The sequence below is a fragment of the Chiloscyllium plagiosum genome, unplaced genomic scaffold (genome assembly GCF_037043375.1).
Source record: "Chiloscyllium plagiosum isolate Xiang-an unplaced genomic scaffold, Cpla_swu_hap1 HiC_scaffold_11, whole genome shotgun sequence".
In the NCBI taxonomy this organism is placed as follows: Eukaryota; Metazoa; Chordata; class Chondrichthyes; order Orectolobiformes; family Hemiscylliidae; genus Chiloscyllium; species Chiloscyllium plagiosum.
The window spans coordinates 23,085,471-23,105,041 of NW_028270149.1; the positions used below are offsets into that span (position 1 = coordinate 23,085,471).

At 44.4% G+C, this 19,571-nt stretch overlaps 1 protein-coding gene across 4 annotated transcripts in view; it reads right to left on the reverse strand.

Moving 5' to 3' along the window:
* Positions 1-19,571, reverse strand: part of col4a6 (collagen, type IV, alpha 6) — a 423,829-nt gene that overhangs the window by 72,169 nt on the left and 332,089 nt on the right. For all 4 annotated transcript variants that reach the window (XM_043705027.2, XM_087991898.1, XM_087991899.1 and 1 more), the window contains 4 exons: positions 16,419-16,490; positions 15,818-15,925; positions 10,014-10,235; positions 7,412-7,573 (listed from right to left, as the gene is read on the reverse strand). In XM_043705027.2, coding sequence (XP_043560962.2) covers positions 7,412-7,573; positions 10,014-10,235; positions 15,818-15,925; positions 16,419-16,490 — 564 coding nt within the window. The remainder of the gene's footprint in view (positions 1-7,411; positions 7,574-10,013; positions 10,236-15,817; positions 15,926-16,418; positions 16,491-19,571) is intronic.

Here is a 19,571-nt window from a genome sequence, read left to right on the forward strand (position 1 = left end):
TGGTCAAGAAATACAATGAAAATAAAGTCTCAGAAGGGTCATTCACTGGTTCAATATTTCCACTTTTCAAAGGAAATAGCATTTAGTCATCAAATGAAGTGACAAGCTGAAGGAATACATTGTCTACAAACAAAATGTGCATCTAGTAGCATTTATTGCATGTATTCATGATTAGTGTATAATGTTATATTCAGGGTACGATGTCATTACTTTTAAGAGCTTAAATTGGAATTGGGCTTGAGCTAGGTTAAATATAAATGTTGAAATTAAGCCTATTTTAGAAAAGGGATTTAACCTGTTTCTTTTAAATGTTTTAAAGATGGACAGTCAAATTTCTTAACTTGTGATTCACTTGTCAGCCCATCAGTTCAATTCAGCAACAAGGCAGGAATGCAAAACATTATATTAAGTTCCCTTTCTGCAGAGGAACAGCTTGCTCTGACCACAACCTCTGATAACATGAGCTAACTCAGCACAGACTAGGATCAAACCTGGCACCTTTTGGTCCATCTGATTACAGTTCATACTTGCCACTTCATGTTTAAGTTGAAGGATACAAACAGAAAGTTTGACTAATGCCTGATTATATTTCAGACCAAGTGTTTGTTGCTTCTCAAATGCTCAGTACCAGAGATTGGACCTACAAGAAATTAGAAATGATATTTTAGCCTATCTACAAGAGAATGAAACAACATTTTCCAATAAAGGGATTACTGTGCTGGATCATTCAAATAAACTACAAAAAATTAGGGTAATACTTTCCTTCACAAACAATATCAGTCCTTCTCAAAACACAAACTTATCTTGATATTTAATCACCTCCCCCAGTAACAGCAATGAGCCAATACAAATCTATCAGCAACAAACTAAGAGCTATTGTCAAACAACCTGTTCATATGTGCTTTGAGCTAACTCAGGAGCAGGTGGGAAATGAGCCCCAGTCTTCGAACCCAGAGCTGGGGGCACTCTGATGTGCCAGAAGAGCATCCAAAATAATATGTAAAAAACATAAATCTGTTCTCACATAACTCTAAGGCAGATGGCATTTGAACTCAGAACCCATCTGGCAAAGAGGCAGGGACACTACTACTGCTCCACAAGACTTCTTCAGCAACTTACACCGAGATTATGATGCTCCATTGACTGGAAGGCAAAGATTTCTGTGGGCAAATGGACCCTCTTGTTAATGCACTCTTTGGGAAAGTAAGTTTTGCTCTTCGAAATAATAATAAACTAACCTTCAGATGAAGACGAGTGAGTGTACAACAGTCATCCTGATTTCATGAGTAGTTCTCCATAGTCACTGGCCAAAAGTGACTGACAGAATGTAAATATCAGTACACATAAATAAGGTATATCAACAAGTGCTCAGGGCAAAGGGGAGTCCTCATCAGATCATCATTGTAGATGACAACTGGTAGGACTTTAAACTAAAAAGGCTTAGTTGCATGGAAAATTATGGAAAAAATTAAAGTGGAGTAGGCTCAGCAGAGATTATTAAAGTTTTCAGAACAAATAATAGGACAAAGAGTATGGCAAGGGTCCGGAATTTAACCTCGAGCACAGCAGACAAGGGGACAACTAACAGAAGGGGGTCAGTCAATGCAGACTGAGGAGTAATTCAGGAGACACAGCAGAAATTCACCCCAAAGGAAAAACAAAGACACTAAAAGGAGGATGAGGTAACTGTGGCTGACAAAGGAAGTCAGGGACAGTATAAAAGCAGTAAAAAAAGCATATAATGTGGTGAAGATTAATGGGAAGCCTTTAAACCTGCAGAGGACAATAAAAAAAAACAAATAAGCATGGAGAATATAAAATAGCTCGTGATATAATAGAAGACTGCAATTTTTTTTAGACATCTAACAGGTATGAGAGAGGCCAAGTGGACATTAGACCATTGGAAAATGAGGCTGGAGAAGCAGTAATAGTGGATGAACTGGATAGGTACTTTGCATCAATTTTCACAATGGAGGACCCAGCAGTGTACCAGAATTTTCGAGGGAATCAGGGGGCAGTGGTGAATGTTGTGCCCATTGCTGAGGAGAAAGTACTGAGGAAGCTGAAAGGACCAAAGCTAGATAAATCACCTAGCCCAGAGGAATTACAGCCTAGATTTCTAGACGGGACGGCTGAAGAGATTGTAGAGGCATTGGTGTGATCTTTCAAGAATCACTAGAGCCAAGAGTGTCACTGTTTCAGAAGGGAGGGAAGCAGAAGACAGAAAACTATAGGTTGGTTAGAATGACCCTGGCTTTGGCAAAATTTTAGCATCCAATGTTAAGGGTAAGATTGCAGAGAACTTGGAAGTGCATGGTAAAATAAGGTTGAGTCAACATGTCTTATTGTAGGAAGAACACATTAAAGATGTTAGAGGTCTTGCGTGGCAGAGGGTAGTGTCCATACCTCTGGGCTGGAAGATCTGGGTTTAAATCCCAACCCAAAGCTGACTGGCCAAGGTAAGTACATTCATAACATGGCCTAACAGTTTGACTATCAACTTTCCACAACACACTACTTGCAGATGGTAAGGGTAGGGCAGGGTCCTGGTTAGTCATGAAAATGGAAACAAATTTGGAGCCTCAACCATCACTACCCACAGCTCCAGGATACAATATCCCTGTAAAAATGCATGTATCCATTGCAATTCAAATGCCCAATGGGATCTGTAACATGCAGCAAAGCTATATAGGGTGGTGGCAAAGTTTTATAGCCAATTTTATATCTCTGGAACAAGGAGACAAGAGTTTCTTTGAACTAGACACTATCTGGCCAGGGATCTGGCAATGAACATTCATCAAACATTTACTATTTACAGGATTGGGTCCATTCAGAACAGATTTCCCTGAGAAAGGGCCCAACCCAGAGGAAAATCTGACATTGGTTTACTGAACTTTGCACATGAGAATTAAAATGGTGGCCCTGCTTCCTGCCCAGAAATGGCAAAAAACAAAGCACTAAAATCATGTTAGTTGGTGATATATCTCACTTACAGGATGGGTCCGAATCTGATTTAATCAAGTAAATTTTACGAACTTGCTCAAATATTGTAAAATGGGATATTGTAAAAGCAGGCTTGAAATTATGAGATCAAATAGAAAACAGGTTTATATTGGTTGGTGGTTGGTTTACAAACATCATAGCTACAATACTTTGCCTGTGTTTATGCTGGGTATGTAGCCCTGTGCATGCTCTTTAATTGTAGCAGTATAAAATTAAAAATTGGTTTTCTGACTTGCTGTCCTCGAGATAAGCCCACATTCAGAAATGTGAAATATGCTACAAATGTTTATATGCCTGAGTATCTAATGTGCTCACCCAGGTCTCTCTTAGGAATGCAAAATTAGAAAACAGCTTTTTAATAACACTCAGAGATTAAAGGAAAACAAACCCCGTTCAGTTTCATACTCCACTCATAATGTTGAGAGGTGTAGACTAACTCTGATGGCATATTAACATGCCTGATGTCAAATATCCAGATTCGATTCTGCTCTGTGCTGAGTTTCAACTAGATCATCAAGGGAGTTAAGGTTAGAGTGGTGCTGGAAAAGCACATCAGGTCAGGCAGCATCTGAGGAGCAGGAAAATCAACATTTCGGGCAAAAGCTCTTCATCAGGAATGACGGATGCTGCCAGACCTGCTGTGCTTTTCCAGCACCACTCTAATCCTGACTCTGATCTCCAGCATCTGCAGTCCTCACTTTCACCTAGATCATCAAGTGAGTATCCTGGGCGAGGGAGCTGGGGCACACAAATCTTTTTTGCAACACAACGTTAATGAGAATGAAGAATATTGGGGAGACAGGACTGAGTTCACTCACATAGCAACACTCACTGTATATCTTCAAACATTAAGAATGACAACTCCTTTGGTCAGGCACTTGCCTTTGTAAAACATAATCATTACGCTTCAGAACAGGAGCAGTGAAGATAGTACTTTCGCGCTATACACCACTAGTGGCAGGAATTATACTCAGAGCCTCATCCTTTGTGCCAAGTTTAATCACATTAGCAAGACTAAAATACTGAGGGAACACTAAACAATCTCCAAAAGTAAGGAAAGATAAAGTGTATTGAATATATTACTGGCTGAATCACTGCCTGAATCAAGGAGGTGATCACCTGCCTATAATGGCAATGCCTTGGGTAAAAAAAATAAGCACACTAGGTTCTCTTAAATCTGCAAACATTTTGCAAATCATTCAGCTATAAAAAAGTATTTTGAAATCATAAAAGTGACAGCTTCTTTGTATGAACGAGTGTGAATATCACCATACCAGACAACACTACCACTACCACAGATATTTAAGCTGTTATGTTAAGAAGCTAGAACAGTTTGAAAACAAGCATCACATCAATAGTCTGGTGGTAACTGAAGGATTATACATTAACCACATGTTCACTGCTGTGGTTGACCACGCACTGGTATAGCTTCAGCCACAAACACAATTACAGTGGAGCCTGCTCATTGTTTGGGGGGAAAATTTGAAGCATTATGAATTTTAAAACTGGCTTAAAAAATCAAAACGGTGACTCAACTTTCAGTTCAATTTTCAAGAATCAAGCTAATTTTGTTTATTTGAAAAATAGTTTGAGAGAGTTTCTCCAAACCCTTATGGTCAAAAGTACCAAGTCCAAATCCCTTTCTGTTACCTCTTCTTCTTCTAATGAACGTACAAGAAGTGTGTTTTGTGTTTATTTTTAAAGTACCTCACAGTAATAATGGAATATTTCTTTGCAACTCTTTTTCTTACACCTGGTAAGGTGATGAGCATCTCTCTGACTCTCTTTTTCCCAATCCCAAACTGTCATTTTAAAACTGCAATTCCTCAGCAAACTCCACCATGCTTTTGAGCATATCGAAGAGGCAGAGAATGTACCTCTCGAAAAATCTTGAATGTACAATGGAGGTATAATGAGCAGACTCCACTCTGCAGGCAGAATGATTACAGCAACATCAAAGCTTGATAAAGCAGGAGTGTTAGGCCATTTCGCTTAATGCTAGAGGCAACTCCCTCTCACCTTCGCAGCCTACATGCAGTAACCACACCCAATTCGATTGAGACCAGATGTGGAAAGTTGATGGGTGATGAATGGAACAGAAGCATGGAAAAATATAACATGTGTGAACAGATGAACAGAAAGAGTCAGATAAAAAAAAAGGAAGAATTTCCCTCTTAAAATATATCAAGAGATGAAACTGATCCCCTCCCTCCAAAATCAAGCAATCAAGTGAACCGTGATCTCAAATAAATTGCAATCCTGACCCCTGAACCAGAAAGCAGCAAGAGCAAGCCCCAGTGTTGTCTGTGATTGCAATGTGCTTTCCTCAGGCAGAGAAGGGCAGCAACAATTTATTGGCCATGACCAATAAATACTCACACTGAAGCACTCAAGTTCCACCACAAGCAGCAAAAGAGGGAAAAAAAAGGCTCCTGACACAGTTCACTACACACCATGTCATTACTGACTCCTATATGTGGATCATGGTAAGACACTGAGAGGACTTGGAGTCATAGAATCATACTGAATGGAAACACACCCTTCAGTCCAAATTGTCCATGTCAACCAAAATATCCCAAATTGATATTCATACAACAGAATCCATACAGTGTGGAAGCAGGTCATTCGGCCCAACAAGTTCATACTAATCCTTTGAAGGCATCTCACCCAGACACATCCTTGTAACACTGCCGCTAACCTACATATCCCTGGACACAATGGGCAATTTAGTATGGCCAATCCATCTAACCTGCATGTTTTTTGACTGTGAGAGGAAACCAGAGCACCTGGAGGAAACCCACGCAGATGTGGGGAGAATGTGCAAACTCCATTCAGACAGTAGCCTGAAAGTGGAAATGAACCCAGGTTCCTGGTGCTGTGAGGCAGCAGTGCTAACCACTGAGCCACTGTGCTGCCCTATGTGGTCCAGTCCCATTTGCCAGCATTTGGCCCATATCCCTCTAAGATTAGAGCGGTGCTGGAAAAGCACAGCAGTTCAGACAGCATCCAAGGAGCAGGAAAATTGACGTTTCAGGCAAAAGCCCTTCATCAGGAATACAGGCAGAGTGCCTGAAGGATGGTGATCTCTCCATCCATCCAAATGCCTTTTAAATGTTGTAATTGCGAAGAAAACCTGTAACCAGAACTCTTTGAAAATCCCTGTTGGAGAAGAATAATGGATGAAAAATCCAGGATACTCTATCATTCACTATAGTGTGGGATAGCTCAAATCATTCTGCTGTTCCACATAAAGAATGACCCCTGGTTTCAGATTGGTCTGCCCGTTCTGTATTCTAGTTGAAACTTTATTGCTGGAACAGCACAGCAGGTCAGGCAGCATCCAGGGAACAGGAGATTCGACGTTTCGGGCACAGGCCCTTCTTCAGATTCCTGAAGAAGGGCCTGTGCCCGAAACGTCGAATCTCCTGTTCCCTGGATGCTGCCTGACCTGCTGTGCTGTTCCAGCAATAAAGTTTCAACTTTGATCTCCAGCATCTGCAGACCTCACTTTCTCCCCGTTCTGTATTCTACCCTATCCTTCAACAGTAAGGAAGATACATAGTGAAATCCTGTCTGCACAATTCTGGTTCCCTCTAGCCTTTCCGGCCTGGAAAAGATGGTTAACATCATAGTAAAAGAAACAGGAGTGGGAATAGACCACACAAATTCACACCCTCAGAGGAGATATTGCTCTCTATCTGCATCTTAAGTGGACAACCCCTTACTTTGAAACAACACCTCCCCTCAGTTCAAGGGTCCCCTGAAAAGGCTCTCACTCTGTTTTAATCAGACTGCAGTAGACAATGGCCACCAATCTCCAGCTGCCATCCAATGCAAAGCATTGCTAAGGTCAAATACCAAGAAACACATAGGGTAACCTGTCTCGCTCTGCCAGGTGAGGAATTCACTCCAAACAGGCCAGCTTGTAAGGTGGCATTGGATGGAAATGGAATTAACAATAAAGCAGAAAAAAATGTATGTGAAAAGTATTCGAGGTGTTAAAATTCAGAACTTTGAGATCAGGGATGGGATTCTTTGTGGACTGGGCATTTTAAGATCATATGCTCTTGTTTTCAATAGAGCTCACAAGCAACACCTAGTGGTGACAACTGAACTGTACAACTTGAGCTGAAGCTGCAGACCTGAGAATTAATTTGGAACCGTGTATTCGTTCATCATGAAACATGGTGTTGTCCATTTTGTTTGCAAATACTCTGACCTTTAATCCCAAAGCAGCAGACCCTACAAGCAATACTTATACAGGTTTAATCCTCACACTTTCCCATTGTTGGTCATTCCATTCAACTGAATTGCATGCAATTTGATCGTTACTAGCGTCTGACAACTGTTTATGGTAGTCGAGCCTGATGAATGAGTTTCAGTTGCAGCCAGTCATTCAGTGACTTACCTGGTTGTCCAAGCTCACCGGGCCTTCCCATTTCTCCTGGGAAACCAGGTATGACGCCTGGTCCATTCGGGCCTGGGGGACCAGGCAAGCCTTGAGAGCCAGGGTAGCCGGGATTTCCTCTTTCACCTTTATGACTTGAAAATCCCGGTCGACCATCAACACCTGGAAGAAAAATGCTTTCGATTTTAAAAAGAATGGACTAAGCTCAAGGCTTAATTCTAACTTGTGAGAAAAATTTCATTTAAAAATTAACTTATCACACAAAGTGTCATTGCAGAATGCGTAGCTCAAGAAAGGAGGTCACATGAGGCAAATGGGTTGAGGTGGATCAATTTTGTCACCAGGACTTTCCTACCTGACTCCTTGTGAACATCTGCTTGGAAGGGATATAACAATTTGTCAACAGCTTTTAGAAGGTCCTTGAGCAGGCCTGTTTAAGACCAAGTTCACTCACAAAACTGACTTACACCCTTCCAATACCAATCTGAGAGGCCATTGCCAGTCCAACTAAATGGGCCAGACAATCGGCGAGCTGCCTCTGGATGTTGACCTTTTTCCACAGTTTGCCATAATTGTGTAACATGACCAAAGGCCAATTTGGGGTTGGAGAAACACAGGGTAAGAAATAGAGGGGGAGAAACAGAGTGGGAGATACAGAGCTGGAGAACAGAGGGGGAGAAACAGAAAAGGAGATAGAGGGAGAAACAGAGGGGGAGAAACAGGAGGGGTAGACACAGAGCGAAAAATACTGAGCAGGAGATACAGAGGGGAAGAAACAAAGTGGGAGAAACAGAGCAGGAGGAACAAGAGGGGAGATAAGGAAGGGAGATACAGAGTGGGAATTACAGAGTGGGAGTTACTTAGGAGAAGATACAAAAGGGGAAATACAGAGAGGGAGATACAGAGAGGGAGATTTAGAGAGGGAGATTTAGAGAGGGGGAGATTTAGAGAGGGGGAGGTGCAGAGGGGGAGATGCAGAGGGGGAGATGCAGAGGGGGAGGTGCAGAGGGGGAGGTGCAGAGGGGGAGGTGCAGAGGGCGAGGTGCAGAGGGCGAGGTACAGAGGGCGAGATACAGAGGGCGAGATGCAGAGGGGGAGATGCAGAGGGGGAGATGCAGAGGGGGAGATGCCGAGCAGGAGATGCAGTGGACGAAAAACAGAGCAGGAGATGCAGAGAGGGAGATGCAGAGGGGGCGATGCAGAGGGGGCAATGCAGAGGGGGCAATGCAGAGGGGGCAATGCAGGGGTGGCGATGCAAAGCGGGAGATGCAGAGCGGGAGATGCAGAGCGGGAGATGCAGAGCGGGAGATGCAGAGCAGGAGATGCAGAGGGGGTAATGCAGAGGGGGTAATGCAGAGGGGGTGATGCAGAGGGGGAGATGCAGAGGGGGAATTGCAGAGGGGGAAGTGCAGAGGGGGAAGTGCAGAGGGGGAAGTGCAGAGACGGTGATGTCGAGGGGGTGATGCCGAGGGGATGATGCAGAGGGGATGATGCAGAGGGAGAGATGCAGAGGGAGAGATGCAGAGGGGGAGATGCAGAGGGGGAGATGCAGAGGGGGAGATGCAGAATTGGAGATGCAGAGCGGGAGGTGCAGAGCGGGAGGTGCAGAGCGGGAGATGCAGAGCGGGAGGTGCAGAGCGGGAGGTGCAGAGCGGGAGGTGCAGAGCGGGAGGTGCAGAGCGGGAGGTGCAGAGCGGGAGGTGCAGAGCGGGAGACGCAGAGCGGGAGGTGCAGAGCGGGAGGTGCAGAGCGAGAGGTGCAGAGCGGGAGGTGCAGAGCGGGAGGTGCAGAGCGGGAGGTGCAGAGCGGGAGGTGCAGTGCGGGAGGTGCAGTGCGGGAGGTGCAGAGCGGGAGGTGCAGAGCGGGAGGTGCAGAGCGGGAGGTGCAGAGCGGGAGGTGCAGTGCGGGAGGTGCAGAGCGGGAGACGCAGAGCGGGAGGTGCAGAGCGGGAGGTGCAGAGCGGGAGGTGCAAAGCGAGAGGTGCAGAGTGGGAGATGCAGAGCGTGAGGTGCAGAGCGGGAGGTGCAGAGCGGGAGGTGCAAAGCGAGAGGTGCAGAGCGGGAGGTGCAGAGCGGGAGGTGCAGAGCGGGAGGTGCAGAGCGGGAGGTGCAGTGCGGGAGGTGCAGAGCGGGAGGTGCAGAGCGGGAGGTGCAGAGCGGGAGGTGCAGAGGGAGAGATGCAGAGCGGGAGGTGCAGAGCGGGAGGTGCAGAGCGGGAGGTGCAGAGCGGGAGGTGCAGAGCGGGAGGTGCAGAGTGGGAGATGCAGAGCAGGTGATGCCGAGGGGGAATGCAGGGAGGGAGATTCAGAGCAGGAGATACAGAGCAGGAGATGCATAGGGGAGTACTTGGGGGAGTACAGAGGAGGAGATGCAGAGGAGGAGTGCAGAGGGGGAGAAACCGACGAGGAAAATTTCAGGGTCTCAGTAATCTGGCTTGTGCTCCTGACATCTGACCTATTTCAGGCACAAGAATAGGTTGAAACCAATGTATAACCAATTTTCAGTTAACTGCACATTAACTCAAAGACCAAATCTCCAAGGAAGTCTCAGTAATAATTAAAAGTCTTGAGGCAGGATTAGTTTTAATTTTAAGCAGACTTTACCTTTGGCTCCTGGAAACCCAGGATCTCCGGGAAATCCTTTCAATCCTGGTTTTCCACTTGGACCTGGTTGTCCTGGGGCACCTCTTTCTGCACCATACACATCACCTGGGCGTCCCTTCTGACCTGGAAATCCTGGGGTACCCCGTTTTCCAGGAGAACCTTCATTTCCATCCAGCCCAGGGAGACCAGGCCGTCCCTGATCACCAGGTGGTCCAGGAAACCCTGTAAAGGTTAAACCGGAGATAAGTCAAGTAGCACCTTGTAAGAAATGAGTGAGAGTGGTGGTGTGTTACAGATCACTCAAGGAGGCTGGATGCTGTGGCAACACACCCTTTGACGTGCATGTTGCAGTCTGGAGGCCTTGAACAGTGATGAATGAGGCTCCAATATCTTTCCATAATATGGCTAACCTCAAACCTTTCCTACTCATACCACCTGCCTTCTGCATGATTCTTTACGATGATACTCAATCTGATTGGCCACGTCATGAATGCGCCTTCTAGAACCACTCGATCACAGAGCCTCTGGTTCAGAGGTCAGGTTGCTCGGCTTTACAACACAAGATGCCCTCCTGACAATTGCAGCACTTATGGAAAATTTGAAGGCAGATATTTTAATCTAGTAATGTGGTGGGGCGGTAATGGTCTAGTGGCATTATCACTAAACTATTAATCCAGATACTCAGGTACTGTTCGCGGGACCTTGGTTTTATCATCAAGGCAGATGGTGGAATTTAGTTGACTCTCAAATGGCCTTTGGGTAATTAGGGATTGGCAATAAATGTTGGTCCAGCCAGCAATGCCTTCATCCCGTGAATGATTAAAATACGTTGTTCAACATGCAAAAATATTGGTTACTGCAACTCTCTAGAAACTTATTCTTAGACAAATATTGAAAAACCAGTTCCTCGTGTATATACATCAAAACAATGACAAGACTGTGATAATCTGCCAATTTTAGTGGAGAGACAGGCATTGGTAGGAACCAAATATGGGGTCAAAGATTTTGGAAGATCTACAGAGATTGAGGCCATAATTGCACAGCAGCTACTTCAGATGGTACGCTGAGCCAAATATAATTTTTATGATACGTCATAAAGCAAAAATGTTTTTGATCAAAAGTTATATTCTCAATTTCACTCTCTCCCTGATTAATGAACAGGAAAAAGCCATCAGAGGACTCCAAGCATTCATTTGAGATCAATTGGGGTAGCACAGTGGCTCAATGGCTAGCACTGCTACCTCACAACACCAGGGTCCCAGGTTCGATTCCAACCTCGGGTGACTGCCTGTGTGGAGTTTGCACATTCTCCCAGTGTCTGCGTGGGTTTCCTCCGGGTGTTCCGGTTTCCTCCCACAGTCTAAAGATGTGCAGGTCAGGTGAATTGGCCATGCTAAATTGCCCATAGTGTTAGGTGCATTAGTCAGAAGGAAATGGGTCTGGGTGGGTTACTCTTCGGAGGGTCGGTGTGGACTGGTTGGACTGAAGGGCCTGTTTCCACACTGTAGGGAATCTAATCTAATTCATGCCATGGACAAGGCAGGATTTCTGACATTGCCTGTAATTGTCCAAGCTCGCGGCTAGAAACCAAATGGGTTTTTTGGGGAGAGGGGCAGAGTTTTCTTAGCCAAGAGAAGGTGGGCTTGTATGTCACAGAAAGTTAAATTTCCTGAAATTAGCATTGAGTTTGGATACCATTCCAGGATTTCCCTGGACAGGTTCCAAGAAGGATGGGGACCTCGCTTCGAATTATTAACACAATTAAATAGGCAATTCTAAGTTTCTTTCACTCTGGATTCTTACTTTCCCAGATAGGTCACTTGTTTCTCTACCTGTCAGCCTGGATCATGGTGGTTGGACATTTGAACACAAAAGCTCCTGCCACAGTCAGGATATTCAAAGCCGTTTTTTTTAGACGGTACTATCACTGATTGAGAAATGACTGCCAGTTTCTTGGAAATCATTTCATCAGTATCGTCCTTCACTCATCTTCAACCTACCTGCTGCCACCCCTCAGCATGACAAGAGAGCAGGTTACACGATTCTGCCTTCCAACACTGATGTTGGACAAGAGCAAAAGTGACATCACTGTCAACAGTTCAAAAAGTAACAACAGCCAGCACCATTATTAGATTACTTATAGTGTGGAAACAGGCCCTTCGGCCCAACAAGTCCACACCGACTCGCAACCCACCCATTCATTTACTCCTTCACCTAACACTATGGGCAATTTAGCATGGCCAATTCACCTGACCTGCACATCTTTGGACTGTGGGAGAAAACCGGAACGACCAGAGGAAACCCACGCAGACACGGGGAGAATGTGCAAACTCCACACAGTCAGTTGCCTGAGGCAGGAATTGAACCCAGGTCTCTGGCACTGTGAGGCAGCAGTGCTAACCACTGTGCCACCGTGCCGCCCACTTATGTTCACTATGTAACCTCACCTCAATCACGTCCCCCTCAACAGGGCAAAGACAATGAACACTGGAGACCCAAAACATAGAGGCTGAAAACAGCAGCGACTGTCCCAACAACACTCAAATCATCATGGAAGAACCATAGAATTCCTAGTGTATGGTAACAGGCCAGTTGACCCAACAAGTCCACACCAACCCTCCAAAGAGTAACCCACCCAGACCCATTCCCCTACTCTATTACTCTACATTTCCTCTGACCAATACACCTAACCTGCACATCTCTGAACACTATGGGAAATTTAGCATGGCCAAATTACCTAACCTGCACATCTTTAGGCTGTGGGACGAAACCAGAGCACTTAGAGGAAACTCACGCAGACACAGGGAGAACTTGCAAACTCCACAGAGGCAGTCGCCCGAGGCTGAAATCGAACCCGGGTCCCAGGCACTGTGAGGCAACGGTACTAGCCACTGAGCCACCATGCCATCCATGTCAGGATGGGAGAGGCATAAAGTGACATGCCTCAGTAATTGATTTGATTGGCTACTTGCCTCATGTTGACTGGCAGCTGTTGAGTCATCATGGTGAAGAGTGAATTGTTGCCAATGTGCCCCAGGAGAGAGTCACTTGGATAAGTGAGAGATGGCACTGAGCAGTACCTGGCCTAATAATGGCAAAAAGCCTCCATTTGGATGACGGGCACCAACCTCAGCTTGGGAACCCTCTGGTGATAAAAAGATCCCATAAACCTTCCTCTAGTAGGCCCATTAATTGGCTATTCAGGTCAGATTGCTCGCAAAGAGATTCTGCCTTTGGCTAGATCGCTCTGAGGCAGGAACACATGAGGAATTTCACCTAACACACTATTTACAAATGTGTTTTCAGAGTTGCCTCCTAATCTCTCCCATCCAGACTGAGAGACATCTAACCAAACAAGTCCCGAGAAATAAACTTGCCGCATTGCCAGTTTAAACCTGTTCTCAATCTCAATCACTAAATCAGTAGCAGGTTGGTTGTAAATGAGAACTCCTTTGGATCACTACCATCAATGATTTCATTGCAGAATCACAGTGCACTCCAAAACAATTAAGGGTGCAGTAAGTGAATTCTGCCAAACGTTAAAGTGTTTTCCACGAGAATATGGTTCAGAACATTCTAGAACATAAATCTTTCACGTTACCCACTTGCAATCCCGTCAAGTTGTCGCCTTCCTTATCAGCAACAGTTTTGCGCAGCTAAAAAGAAATCAGTATTCAGAGTGCACAGGCAGAGTGTTATTTTGGATGTTTCAGTCCCAGCGTGGCCGTTTTGAAGAATGCAATCATAGAATCACACAGCATGGAAACAGACACTTTGGTCCAACTAGAAAAGGACGTCAGTGCATCTTGGTCTAAGGTGTCATTTGCAGATGTGTCCTTTTAGGTGATGGGCTGTTGAGCAGCAGGGTTATGGCTCCAATAGGGAAGCTTCCATTCGACAGTGGCTGCAGATTTCCAGAATTGGAAATCTTTCCCATCAGTCAGGAAAGGGGTGGAATTCCCATGCATCAATCTTGCCCTTTTGACTCCCTGACCTCTGCTGTTCATGACCTATGCTCCTGTCCCTTGTAAGACATTGCAACATCACTGATGGAGCCAATCGAGAGACATAGAGCAGGAGATCTCTTTCCAGTGACAGATACCCAGACATCTGACCAACAACATGGTTTTTGGGTTCAGGCTTGTTTAAATCATTTTGAAATCACTTCATCTCTTGTGTTTTACACTGGGGAGCAAGTGAAAATCACACTGAGCAATTTAAAGAGCCAGGCTATGTCCACAAAGTTTCCATCCATTTGATTCTAATTTGAGCAACAACCAATGAAGAGTATTGGACAGGATATTTGTTACTTTTTCTAAATCCCTGCTGTAGTATTTTAAAGTTGTCACTGCTTCGCATGCTGTCTAAAACCACATGCATATAGTATACAGGTGAGACTGACCAGGGCACAGCCAGTCTACTGCCTACCCCACTTATGGAGTCATAGAGTTGTACTCTCCTAGTGAACCTGCTATCACCATGGTCTACCTGTCATTTGTGATTGGATGGGGCTCCTGGAGGCAACTTCTTAACTGGCTGTCTCCTGGAAGGGTCACAGGAGAAACTGAAGAAATGCTATGGCAGGACAAACCTCATGACAGCATTGAGGCTAATGTTGGTTGGAATTGTGATTCAACTGGTAAAGTACAGCCTGTAAAATATGGAGAAAGTGAGGATTGAGGATGCTGGAGATCAGAGTTGAAGAGTGTGGCAGTGGAAAAGCACAGCCGGTCAGGCAACATCCAAGGAGCAGGAGAACCGACGTTTCAGGCATAAGCCCTTCATCAGGATTATTCCTGATGAAGGGCTTATGCCTGAAACATCGATTCTCCTGCTCCTCAGATGCTGTCTGACAGGCTGTGCTTTACCAACACCACATTCTTCAACTCTGATCTCCAGTAATTCCTGATGAAGGGCTTTTGCCTGAAAGTTGATTCTCCTGCAGCTCTGATGCTGTCTGACAGGCTATGCTTTTTCAGCACCACACTCTTGGAACCTGTAAAATATGCTCACTGTCCAAAGGTAGGGTCAACACTGATGGCTACTGATAACAATGTCACTCTATACTACCATCTCATTTACATGCATCTACCTGTCTCTGCCCACATTTCGTTTTACCTTGACCACCTGGGATTGCCATAAAACAGAGGGAGGGGGTGATGGCCTAGTGGTATTATCATGGACTGTTAATACAGAGAACCAGTTGATGCTCCAGTGACCCAGATTCAAATCCTGTCAGGGCAGAATTTAAATTCAAGAAAAATCTGGAATTAAGAGCCCAATGGTGATTCATGAAACCATTATTGATTGTCAGAAAATGGTGGTCTCATTGCAGATAATCCTGTTAACTGAATAAACGAATATAATTACAAAGAGGTTTATCAACCTCTTTCTCAAAGGTAGCCAAGCCTGTCCTAAAAGTACAATTAATTATCATTAACTCATGGTGTTATAATTAGTTTAGAAATTTAATTTCCCCTCATGAAACTGACTGTGTACATCCAGATTATAAAATGTTAGGTATACAACTGCCCCAAAAATATGTCCTTTAGAGAAGGAAACTGTCATCCTTACCTGGTCTGGCCTACATGTGACTCCAGACATACAGCAATATGATTGACTCTTATCTGCCCTCTGGGCAATGAAGGATGGCCAATAAATGCCATACCTAATTAGAGCCAGTGACACTTTAATCCCATGAATGAATAAAAAAACTCAGTAAATTCCAACTTACAAATGCTTACAGATAGCCAACAGCCACGCATATTGGAAAATAACGCCAATTGTGTTTGAGTGGCACATACCTGGTCGGCCTGGTTCTCCCAACAAGCCTGGATCTCCAGGGGGTCCTTTTGGTCCATCAATTCCTGGTCGTCCCGGACTACCTGAGAAGCCAGGTCTACCTTTTGGACCTACAAGTCATGTGAGAATGAAGCATGACCTCAAAATTCAAATTGGAAAAACATTTCTTGTCTGATATTTTTCTTAGAAATTATGAGTTAAGATATACTCCAAGTTCCACTCTTAAACTGCAAAGGGGCTGAAACCCATAGTGCTACATAGCAGATTCCTCACACCTTCTAGTAACGTGAAATAATGTCCTAGGGCCCGCACGGATTCATTTTCATAAGGTAACACAGCCCAGGGGCAATCCTTTTGCAGATCAAGTTTCTTCCCAAGCAGGTTGTATTATGCAAATGGGGTCAAATGAGCAAATAGCGTCATTGCAAACATTTCTTTCAGCATTGAAAATCTGAATGAAAACTGAACAACATAACATGAAGACTGAGTTGGCAACAAGTTGCCTCATTCACTGAGTGATTAGCATATTTATCAAAGACAGGGACTGGTCTGGAAAACACCACAGTAATACAACATCTCAATGTTACTGCACAAAGAGCTTACCTGGGTGTCCTGTTACTCCAGGTCTACCCCTCAAACCTACATTGCCTGGGATCACACAGGGCAGAGTGATTCCTGCAAAATCACATTGAATAAGGAGTTCAGAAACATTACCTTTCAATATAGTTTCAGAGCTCACACACAAATGCACAAAATATACACAGATATACACATAAACACAAAGACATACAAATACACATATGCATGCAGACCCATGCATACATAAACTCACACTGACACATTGCCAGTCCATTAACATAATCTATGTCATCTTCCATAATGAAGCAAATCTGTGCTCATGGCTATTTCATGATTGTGAATACCATTTGCACACAGTATTTGCATTTACTACAGAAAGAGCTATCACAGTGACACTGTGCAGAATGAATGAGTGAAACATACCAAGACAAATCTGGGTGACTAGTGTACTAATTTGTATCCTTAATGAAAAGCTATGAACAAGACAGAACAAAAAATGTAAAAAGTTTTCCATTTAGATTTTGGTAAAGCACGATTAGAGTTTAAGATAAGGTTAGGGTATGGGGAACAATTTGCCCTGGACTTGGAAATGTAGTAAACCTCAATTTTAATGCCGTATATTCTGTCATTGTGTTCATATTCTCGACGTTTATATTTGGAATAGGAACTATCCCTTGTCATTCTGTATTTACATGGTCCAGCCCTTTGGGTTGCATTTGCATGTGCGGGAATATGTAATTACAATGTGACAAATTCACATCAGCAAATTTCATTATCAATGTTGACATAGGAACTTATAATGGAACATTGTCAGAAAGAGTTATAGATACAGATAACCTCACTGTTCATTATTGAAAAATAATTATTTTGCTGTTTATTGTCTCCTTCAATGTACGGACTTCAGAAGGAGTAATTCCAAGATTATTTGTGTGCAGTGAGCAACAGAGGTCATCTGCATTCATCTATTTGGTGGTTAAAGAAGTGACTTGCCACAGATTGGTGACACACCAGTGATGGATAAATCCACCCAAAGGTGCAATATTCTGCATGCCGAATAAAAAGGGCCCTGCTTTAAGCTGAGTGTTCAGACCTCAGCTGTACAGTAAGATCAACTCATTGTGACTGCATTCAGCAGTACAACTGCCTTCACAAATCACAAACGGGGATGGGATGGACCAGAGAGACAAATCACCAACTGCTCACTGTAATATTGTAAGCCATGTTGTAAAGTACTCAAGTGAGGACAGACTGCTGCTCTGTCACAAGCCAATGCCATTCCAAACACAGGCTAAGGTCTTAACAACTTGCCTTCTATTTGTAAGTGAGTGTTTTGATCCACTGGTTTGTCCGTTTTCAAACTCAAGTCGTACAGTTTCAAGGAGTCTGCACTCCCCACGCTCTTTCAGTGGTGGTTTAAACTTAAAGTCTGAATTTATCCCATTCACTAATACCAGGTGTGGGGGTGGGGCTGGGGGAATAGGTGGTAGGGGTAAATGTCAGGATGGACCTCCACTGCAGTCTTGCTGCTGGGCAGGTTTTAGGTCATCTGCTTGCACCAGAATGATGGGCAGACAAGAAAGATGATTATGTCCCAGATAGATCTGGTCTTGCAGCCTCATTGGTATTTTGCCTTTAGATTAGATTAGATTAGATTACTTAGATTATTTACAGTGTGGAAACAGGCCCTTCGGCCCAACAAGTCCACACCACCCTGCCGAAGCGCAACCCACCCATACCCCTACATGTACCCCTTACCTAACACTACGGGCAATTTAGCATGGCCAATTTACCTGACCTTGGGTATAGTGATGGGAGTAGGCTGAATGTGCTATCTATCAAAGATGGAGGCTCCATATCCTGAGTAGAGGGGAGCACGAAAGAGTTGTTTGGGGTTTCCTCTCCTCCAGAAGGGAGAGGGAAATGCTTCACCCCACAGAGTTGTAACCTTAAGCCTGTGCCTCAGAGACCATTGAAGTTTTCCTATTATCCACAAGCTACCTTTCACGTTAGGAGTTGCCAGGACTCTGGAGTTGCTGACTCTGTGATTCAGCCAGCAGCATTTACAGCTTACATCCAATAGGATAGTGAGCAATGAAGCCACCACATGTGGAGGCTATTTCAGGGAGAATTGCACAGCAAGCCATTTCTAGTGAATGTGGGCTTGGTGTCAACAGTGCGTTAAAGAAGTTATTAAGATACACCGATGGAGGGTATTATCTAATTACACACCTAGAACACCTATATAGAAAGACTGCTCAAATACTGGTGGACACATTATGCAATGTATCACTAAGCCCAGCATCGAGTCAAACATTCGTGTCTAATTTCATATGTAACTAATCAGTTTAGGATTGACAACACTCGGAAAACCATCTCATCCAGGTATTAAAGTCTCAAAGCTCATGGGAAAATCTAATCCTAAATAATCATATTGGGAGCAGCCCAAAACTAGCAGCTAACTCAATGCAGCAATTGCAAAGAAATTTCGACTAGACCTGAGAAGATTGCAACATTGGCCCCTGAGGCACATGACAACCAGGGGATGAAGCACTCCCGAGGTCTGTGCTCTTATGGGACAAATGGCTGCTGGAGTGATACAGCAATAGGAGGTTCCAATAACATTACCCCTTGGGCTGCACAGTGGCTCAGTGGTTAGCACTGCAGCCTCACAGTGCCAGGGACCCGGGTTTGATTCTAGCCTTGGGTGACTGTCTGTGTGGAGTTTGTACATTCTCACTGTGTCTGTGTGGGTTTCGTCCCACAGTCCAAAGATGTGCAGGTCAGGTGGATTTGCCATGCTAAATTACCCAGAATGTTAGGTGCACTAGTCAGAGGGAAGTGGGTTACACTTCAAAGGGCCGGTATGGACTTGTTGGGCTGAAGGGCCTGTTTCCACACTGTAGGGAATCTAATCTTACTCTAAAGGTAGCGCAAGATACTCCAACCTTAATTCAGCATCTTCGGAATTGGACAACAGGAGACTGAAAGGGCAGGATTATTGTTTGCAAAACCGAACTAGTCTTTCAAGGGTTGAGCAAGCTGAGGATGTAACATTTGACCTGAAACGTTAACTCTGATTTCTATCAACAGATGCTGCCAGACCTGCTGAGCTTTTCTAGCAATTTCTGTTTTTGTTTCTGATTTCTAGCATCTGTGGTTCTTCTGGTTTTTATTTGG